The 10,109-nt window shown below is 37.6% G+C and overlaps 1 protein-coding gene across 1 annotated transcript; it reads left to right on the top strand.

Moving 5' to 3' along the window:
- The first annotated feature begins 284 nt into the window (after positions 1–284).
- Positions 285–5,317, top strand: rps29 (ribosomal protein S29). Its single transcript, XM_062043595.1, has 3 exons — positions 285–450; positions 866–965; positions 5,185–5,317. Exons 1-3 carry the CDS (start codon positions 389–391, stop codon positions 5,191–5,193), a joined length of 171 nt encoding a protein of 56 aa, XP_061899579.1. The 5' UTR covers positions 285–388; the 3' UTR covers positions 5,194–5,317.
- The last annotated feature ends 4,792 nt before the right edge of the window (positions 5,318–10,109 follow it).

Here is a 10,109-nt window from a genome sequence, read left to right as displayed (position 1 = left end):
AATCTAATCTAATCTAATCTAATCTAATCTAATCTAATCTAATGACATGTGACACAAGGCCCTGCAATGAGATGGCGACTTGTCCAGTCAGTGAAGCTGGGAAAGGCTCAGCCTCGACTGATAGGTGTCGACTATCAGTATCGCCCACCATTTAAATTGGAAGCTAATTTCAGCCTAGCGAGCCTTACGGTGCTGGAAACAACTCATTCCGTTTGTTTAATTGATGAATGTCGTAAATCAAATGCAGTTTATAATGATGTGTATTTGATCTTCCATGTCGCTAGAGGGCGCGCAAAGCAATCTCTCAGAGGAAACAGGCTGGGAATGATTCATTTGCGCATGCGCCCCTGGCAGTCTTCCTTTCCGACGCTCGAGCGAAAGAGACAAGATGGGCCATCAGCAGCTCTACTGGAGTCACCCCAGAAAGTTCGGTCAGGGATCTCGATCCTGGTCAGTCCCGTTGTTGTTGTGCTCTGTGATTGTTTGTGTTGCATATAGGGTCAGTTAGGGTATGTTTGTGGCGTCCCTTCGTCGTTAAAATGATCAACCGAACGAGTACCGCATGGAGACTCCACCGGAATCAATATGGCGGCTGTGCTAGCCGCTAGCCCGGGTTAGCATCTTTGTAACCATACAATAGGCTACAACAACTTATCTTATCTTACCGTACATACATCGTAAGATACAGACAGTAGACCCTTTTTATGTTGGTAAAATTAGACAATTTATGTGCTTTAAGATGAAGTTATGTGTTTATTTGTTATGTTGTGGCTCACTTGGTACTAGCGTGCTAACGTTGATGCTAAGGAAGCTACGTAAATAGCAGATTTAGTGATGACGCTTCTAAACTATTGTCTTCCTCCAGCCGGGTTTGCTCGAACAGACATGGTCTGATCCGCAAATACGGACTGAACATGTGCCGCCAGTGCTTCAGACAGTACGCCAAAGACATCGGCTTCATCAAGGCAAGTATCATCCCCACTTCAAATGGTTATATATATAGTTATGTAAATGTCTGTTTTTCCTGATTTACAAGAACGCAACCTCAACACTGCAGAGGTGCGCAAACTTTGCTTTACTACGTGCATCTTTTACTGTCCAAATACCAGAGGTAGTAACGCGCTACATTTACTGTTACATTTACTTTAGTAACTTTTTGGAGAAATTGTACCTGTCCGAGTAGTTAATGTAACATACTTTTTACGTTTACATGAGAATCAGAGGTGACTGTTATATTCCTCTGTGCGTGAGCACTTTCAGAAAGTCGGCCTGGTTAGTAAGACTAGAATAGAATGCCTTTTATTGTCACCATACTTGGGTACATTGAGATTGAAAAGCAACTCCAGTATCAGTGTGACAGTCTACAAATATGCAAAACATAGGAAGAAAAGAAAGAAAAATAGTGCAAAAGGAGATAAGGTATACAGTCCAGTCTTGAGAACGAAGGAGTTCAAATGTGTGGAACTCAGTACCTGAGGAGGTCACAACATACAAAAAAATTGAAAATGTGGCCACAGCTGCCAACACTAAAAGATGAGCCGGTTTTGGTGGGGTATTTTTCTTTTTCTCTCTTTTCCTTCTCTTTTTCGATGAAATTGTAATTTTACTGCCTTTTTTACATCATGGCCAGGGGACTACAGCTGAAAACTAGCCTTCTGGCTAATTGTGGATTTTTTAACCATGTCTAGTCATGTGTTTTATGAAATTGCATTGTCCCCTTTGAAATAAACTAATCTTAAATCTTAAAATTTTTGAGAAGAAGAAACACTACTTTTCTCCGCTACGGTGAGTTTCATTATAATTATTGATTAAGGCTTTCAAAGATGTATTCGTATCTCATAGGGGTGTAACGGTACACAAAAATGTCGGTTCGGTATGTACCTCGGTTTAGAGGTCACGGTTCGGTTCATTTTCGGTACAGTAAGAAAACAACAAAATATACATTTTTTGGTTATTTACCAAACTTGTAAACAATGGCTTTATCCTTTTAACATTGGGAACACTGTAATAAGTCTGCCCACGTTAATCAACATTAAACTGCCTCAAGTTGTTGCTCAGATTAAATACAATGACAAAACTTTTCTTCTACATATAAAAAGTGCAACATTAAACAGTTTAAAGTCAAATCATCATGCTTAATTTACTACAGCATTTGGGAAGCCTGTAGTTGATTTTTATTATGTAAATGTTATATTTTTATCAACATGTGATTAGGGCTGCAACAACTAATCGATTAAAATCGATTATGAAAATAGTTGGCGATTAATTTAGTCATCGATTCGTTAGAGCTATGCGCATGCGCTGAGGCTACATTTTTTTATATATATTTTTTTATAACCTTTATACACTGCAACATTTTCAAACAGCTGAGAAACAATAATCAAAATAATAAGGGTGTAATGGTACGTGTATTTGTATCGAACCGTTTCGGTTCGGTGCGGATGTGTACCGAACGAGTTTCCACACTGACATATTAAGTAGCGCACTGCACGTTGTGTAAACAATACTCAAAATTTCGGACATTTGAGACATTTAAGAAACTCCGCCCGGACAGCTCCGCAAAAGAGGACATGTCCGGTGAAAAGAGGACGTATGGTCAGTCTATCGTAGCCCGTTAGCTGCTAGCATGCTAGCAAAAGAGGACATGCGATCGGGCTAGGTCCTGACCATACGTCCTCTTTTGCGGGGCTGTCCGGGCGGTGTTTCTTAAATGCCTCAAATGTCCGGCATTATGAGTTAGGGTTGCGTGAATTTTCAATGTACGTTCAAGGTTAAGAAGGTTAAAAACAAAACAAATTGTGCGTGCGGCAGCATTCGTGAGAGAGGGGGAGAGAGAGCGAGAGAGTTGTGATAAACGCGCATGCATCGTCAGGCTCTGCTTTTTATCGATAGATTTATCAGATTTAATTTTTTATCTATAGCAGGGGTGTCAAAAGTGTGCATTTTTGTAACATTTTCCTTGTTTTATTTGACAAGTTGAAAGAACGTGGCGCCAGTATGCTGTTTTTTTTCAATAAAATACTGGAAAGGATAGAAATGTAGTTTGTCTCTTTTATCCGATTATTAATCGAAGTAATAATCGACAGATTAATCGATTATCAAATTAATTGTTAGTTGCAGCCATACATGTGATAGCAGGGACCCTGCCATTCAAAACTAAGCTGCTGCATTTCTAATGATTAATGTAAATATAGCTGAAACAAATGGTGCAATAGGAGAGACTATTCATCCCTGAACACCATGGAGTTCATGTAGGCTTAATGATGCAGTTACATTATTAAATCAACTATCAGACAGAAACTCGTCATTTAACATAATGTACTTTTTTGCTGCTTCAACATAGCTCAATCAACACAGAAAAAGGTAAAGTGAAATAACAGACAGACAGGGCTTTGCTCTCCGTCACACACACACACACCGCAAAATGAGCTAACGTTACGCCAAAAGCGTATTAACCTTCACCTCAAGCCAGGACGGCGAGCGAGCTGAACTGCCTTTTATATTTCTATAAGGTCAACAGGCTCATAGTGACGTTAGTAGTAGTTGACTGGGAGGTGTTTATTATAATTTGGGGAGAGTCCGCTGCCTGATGCTTACCTGCTAAACGCTGAGCACTGACTACATGCGCTCTGAATATGCACTGCTGATTGGCTGTTACCGCTCTGAATACGCACTGCTGATTGGCTGTTACCGCTCTGTTTGTAACCAATCAAATGGTTGTGTGGGTGGGACAATGCTGGGTGCCACTGACTACATGCGCTCTGAATATGCACTGCTGATTGGCTGTTACCGCTCTGAATACGCACTGCTGATTGGCTGTTACCGCTCTGTTTGTAACCAATCAAATGGTTGTGTGGGTGGGACAATGCTGGGTGCTGTGTAGTACTAACAGAGACAGAAGGAAGCGGAGGCGGCTACTTAATGTTATTGTGGAAACTCGTTCGGTACACCTCCGAACCGAAACCCCCGTACCGAAACCGTTCAATACACGTACCTACACCCCTAGTATCTCAGCAACCCTGCTTCCGGCAGGAACTGTCACATGACTCTGTTTCGCCAATCCAACGTAAACTGTAGTGATGTTTGATTCCATTTCACCAATCAAACATGCACAAAGTACAGCTATAGGAAGCTGAAATAGGTCAGTATTTTTAAAGTATATGTGCAGCTGGGATAGGCTCCAACACCCCCCGCGACCCCGAAAGGGACAAGTGGTAGAAAATGGATTGATTGATTGATGGATGGATGTTAAAATAGAGCTTTACTAACTTTTTCAGAAAGTATCAGAATATTCCTAAAAACACTTTAAATATGTGGCATGACGTCACCGCATCCTGGATGTTTGTGAGAACTGCTGAACAGAATCCTCTTAAAACAGTTGACTAAAAAAACTATCTTTTTGTAGTTCTCTGATGATCTTAATAACCACAAGTATCATTTAAACACATTAAAACATTGCCAACAACATCAAAAAGCAGTGGGATGTTGTGCTTATCTGTTTAAAATAACTAGCCCTGGCTTATTAGCATTTAGCATGATCTTGTATGGTATTTACATCTAGCATAGCTAAACAAGCTGAAGTGACCACAATCGCCCCCTAGTGTACTAGAAGCACACTGCATATGGCTATCGTCACAGAGACAAGAGCATGGAAACCACAACTTTACATGTAGCTGTGAAAATAGAAGAAACTGAATTATTTGACAAATCAGACTAATTTAGGTACATAAGAAACATACTGACTCTAAAAAGTGACATGTCAGTGTCAGACAAGGCAGCAAAAAACGTTTGATTACTTTCAAACTAAAAAAAATAACAATTATTACATGTGCTGCCATCTGTGTCAGTAGAAAGGTTAACATTACAGGAATTGTACTTCCAACTAGAGAAAATATGTTAAAGTACATTTTTAATTAATTTTATGTTTTACACACATGCTCACAACTAAAATTGTGGTCCAAGAACCATAAAAAAAATAACTACTAAATAAATCCGAAGTTACTCAATACTTTAGTAGTTTTTTCACAGAATTCTTACTCAATTATTTTGATGACTACTTTTTACTTCCGTCATTTTATTCTAAAGTAACGGTACTCTTAATTAAATTTTTTGGGTACTCTACCCACTTCTGCAAACTACAATGTTGCTTAAATCTCATTTGGTTTTGCTTTTCTCCCCTTACAGCTGGATTAAACGTCGTCTTGTGCAGCGACATCCTCCGCAGTCATCAAATGGCCAAATGTTATCTGGAAGGCCTGATTAACCATGTCTAATTCTGCACACTGAAAAATAATAAATGTTCTTTTTCCAAAGGCAATGGTTTTCTTTTGTGTTGTTTTTCAAAGATACTGGTTGGCAACATATTTTGGTTGTGCTTAACTGAGCTGTTATGTCTTGTTAAGCTGCAAATGTCGAGTACAGTGTGTAGAGCATCTTTGCAAACTACTTACAATGAATGTAATATCCCTTAATGTTATGACACTCTGAGTTTTGATTCTAATTAATGTAAATTACTCAATCAGTATTATCTTAAACTAAAATGAACGTAAAGCTGCTTTTGTTAAGCACAAAGCAACTTGAGGTCTAAATTATAAAGGTAAAATGATAGGACTAATTGAACCTACTTTAACTGAATTCCAGCAACAATTTGAACAGATTTGCCTTATTTTCTAATTCTATTGAAATGCAGATATGAATATACTAAGTGATGGTTACCATCTAAGAAACTTTTATAAGTCTCTAATAGGGGTGTGGGAAAAAATCGATTCGAATTCAAATCGCCATTCTCACGTACGATTCAGTATCGATTCTCATTTTTCAAAAATCGGTTTTATTTTATTTTTTCAATTTTTTAAAAATTTATTTTTAATTAATCAATCCAACAAAACAATACACAATACCATAAAAATGCATTCCAATTCCAAAACCAAACCGGACCCAGCAACACTCAGAATAGCAATAAATAGAGCAATTGAGAGGAGACACAAACATGACAGAACAATCCAAAAGTAGTGAAACAAAAATGATTATCAGCAACAGTATCAATATTAGTAACAATTTCAACATAGCAGTGATTAAAAATCCCTCATTGACATTATCATTACAGACATTTATAAATACAAATAAAAATGAACAATAGTATCACAGTGGCTTACACTTGCATCGCATCTCATAAGCTTGACAACACACTCTGTCCAATATTTTCACAAAGTCATATTTTTGGTTCATTTAATAGTTAAAACAAATTTGCATTATTGCAATCAGTTGATAAAACATTGTCCTTTACAATTATAAAAGCTTTTTACAAAAATCTACTCTGCTTGCATGTCAGCAGACAGGGGTAGATCCTGCTGAAATCCTATGTATTGAATGAATAGAGAATTGTTTTGAATCGGAAAAATATCGTTTTTGAATCGAGAATCGCGTTGAATCGATTTATAATCGAATTGTGACCCCAAGAATCGATATTGAATCGAATCGTGGGACACCCAAAGATTCGCAGCTCTAGTCACTAATTTTCAGTGCTATATGCAGGGGCGTCACCAGCTTTTAAGGACAGGGGGGGCTTAGCCCCCAGGAGATGCACAGGATGGAAGCGAACGTAGCGCACAAAACTTCACAACACAGACTTAGAAATTATTCATTATTATTATTATTTAAAAAAATGCACGGGACGAAATGAAATGCTCCCCAGGACGATGGCTTTTAACCATTTTTTTTCTTTTTCTTTTTATGTATTTATTCATTTTACATTTTATATTAAATGTCTTGGTTTTTCCTCCCTCTGAAAATCCTATGAAATGTTTAACAAGCCATCCTATAATAATACAACAGCTATTAATGTAACAATACAATAAAACAAATATATTTAATGTTTTTTTCATTATTTTAACAATAGGCTAATGTATATTACTTTATATAGATTCTACAAGAAACACAAAACTTAAAAACCAAATTATTTACAATTGCAGACACAAGGTTTCGTGCAGCTTCAGTCATTGTAAAAGAAGACGGAAGTCCACGCAGGAGAAAAATCTACAAAGATGGTGTCTGGGGTTTTCATATATATATATATATATATATATATATATATATATATATATATATATATATATATATATATATATATATATATATATATATATATATGAAAGACTTAAAGGTATACTAGAGGATGTTGTGGATTATGTTGACTATTGGTCCTTCTAATTGTCAATCATTCTGGTGATGTTACGTAAGGACATATATATATATATATATATATATATATATATATATATATATATATATATATATATATATATATATATATATATATATATCAAATAAAACAAATGGCTTATCGATAAACCCTTTTTTATTTATTTATTTATTACAACGCCAAAATAGGCCTAACAACGCCAATGGTTGTTATTTTGTAGCACTTTGAGATTTGGAATCAAATTTAAAGTAGATTACAAATACAATCTATTATATAAATAATATATGTGTATCAGTGGTGTGAGGTTCATGTCAGGTGAGGCACTGACTTCATCACAGTCAGATTTACAAACATATGAACACTAAATAGTATCTTATTCACCATGTGATTGGCAGCAGTTAACGGGTTATGTTTAAAAGCTCATACCAGCATTCTTCCCTGCTTGGCACTCAGCATCAAGGGTTGGAATTGGGGGTTAAATCACCAAAAATGATTCCCAGGCACGGCGCCGCTGCTGCCCACTGCTCCCCTCAACTCCCAGGGGGTGAACAAGGGGATGGGTCAAATGCAGAGGACAAATTTCACCACACCTAGTGTGTGTGTGACAATCATTGGCAGGGGCGCCGAAAAGGGGGGGGGGGGGGGGGGGTAAAGGAGACGGATTCTAGGGGCCCATGATGGAGGGGGGCCCAGAGAGGCCGTAATGATGATGAAATTATAATACAGAAAAAATAATGGGTGTCCTGTAAAGATTTTTTTCATGGGGCCCAAAATCCCTAGCGGCGCCCCTGATCATTGCTATACTTAACTTTAACTTTACACTTACAAATTGTAGCACACAAAAAAGCACATTTAATAAAAAAAACGTTATTATGGTCTTACCTTTACTTATAAGTGCGGGAACAGTGGTGTTCCTGTTGGAAGAGTTGTGAATGAATGAAATATGAAATCCGCGCTGCTGTCTGCAGGTGTACCTAATGTTGTGTCCCTGTTCACGGCTCCTCCGGCGCGCCGCGCGAGCATTGTTGTTTTTGCACTTTTTGGCTTCTTGTTAAGTGACTTTTTTTGGGTGGAATCGGTCTTGCACGTGGAGGGTTTGGGTGTGGGCTTTGGTTGGTGTGGTGCTCCCGTCGGGCGGTGCATTCTGCGGCGGAGGTGCTTGGCACCAGGAGGCGGGGTTATGAGACGAGCCTCCAGTTTTATGATCGCTCAGCACAAGAAATACGTTACACACATACAGTTGTTGACAAAATACACAGTACATTATATACCTCAGGTAACTAAACTATGGAAATGTATAATATAATTCATATAGCAATACGGTCTCACTGCACAGCAGGCCAGCAGTTAGCCGAGTCATTGCGCACAATCCATGTTGAGGCACAACGCAGTGACGTGCCTCAACTGGCTGCTGATCACCACACCGTCTCTTCTCAGTATTTGAACGGCAAATGTGAAAATAAAAATAATCTAAAACTGGTGAAGTTAAATGGAAAATAACTTTAGTATAATCACTGGATACATATAACAATTTAATTAATTTTTTTTCTTTTTACTTTTTTCTTCTTTCCATGATGGCAGGTGAGGCCGTGCCTCCCCTGCCTCTAGTGACCGCACGCCACTGATGTGTGTGTGTATATATATATATATATATATATATATATATATATATATATATATATATATATATATATATATATATATATATATATATATATATATATATATATATATATATATATATATATATATATATATTTAAAAAAATATTTATTTATATGTATCATTATTCTCCTACTCACCTTTCCAGTAGAGGCCTCTCCCCTCCCACTTTCTGTGCTCCTCTGCCCTGACTCCTACAGGTCAATAGGGGTTGTGGAGTGATTATTATTATTATCTACTGATGATAGTCATACATGAATGAGCTCAGCTTCTGTTCTCCTCCATACGTAAAGTGAGAAACACAGCTGATGCTCCAGAAGGAAATAACCCCAAAGATAGCAAATGGTAAAAAAGAGTGCACATTTAACTTTATAAATAACTAGGACCTTCATGATGCATTTCAGGCTAACTAGCTAACTAAGTAGTAGCATTGTTTTAGAGCGGGAACGTAACTTTTGCCTGCAAAACAACAAATGTATGACGTGCACAGAAGTTGTCTATAGTGTGCTAGACAGGTTTTTATTTGTCAAACATAGACCTGGTGTAAAGTGGAGCTAATACATTTTACTACAAGCAGTGATGAATACTTACTTTCTTGAAAAAGTTTCTTATGTCCATTTTGCATCCGTTCACGTTCTTGTTCTGCAGCGCTGTGTGCTTCAAAGCTACACACCTGCAGGACCGCAAGCAAGGTCGCAGAGAAAATGTGGACTGGATTTTGAGTGATGTGGGCATTTTCTATATGAACAAGTGGAATGGATTGGATACCGACGCACTAAAGGGGCTCTCTACCTTACGCTATGAAGTGAGGGGAAACTGAGTGAATAATGACAGGTTATATGATTATATATTTAAACTCATATTCGGGCCACTTTATATTGAATATGTCGGCATGTATTTGTAAAAAAAATTGAATAAAAATAAAATAAAGTATAACACCAAATTATTTAGGGAGGCTCAAGAATATTTTAGAGGGGCTAGAGCCCCCCTAAAATAGACCTAACAACGCCAATGGCTATATGTATTTAAGAATTTTCAATTTCCTCAATTCAAAGAGGGTCAGAAGCATTTATGGACTCCTATGACGTCACAATAGGTGCACCTACATGATGGCAACATGTGGGATTAAAGATACTCACCTTACTAGCAGCAACACTGAGCGTTATTACCTTTATACATCTATGCAGCTGTCCCATGTTCAGATATGTGCGAATTAAACACTAGATGGCAGCAACAAACCATCTTC

Source organism: Entelurus aequoreus, linkage group LG04 (assembly GCF_033978785.1).
Source record: "Entelurus aequoreus isolate RoL-2023_Sb linkage group LG04, RoL_Eaeq_v1.1, whole genome shotgun sequence".
Lineage (NCBI taxonomy): Eukaryota > Metazoa > Chordata > Actinopteri > Syngnathiformes > Syngnathidae > Entelurus > Entelurus aequoreus.
The sequence above is the reverse complement of the archived record's forward strand: the minus strand, read 5'-3'. Positions and strand labels throughout refer to the sequence as shown.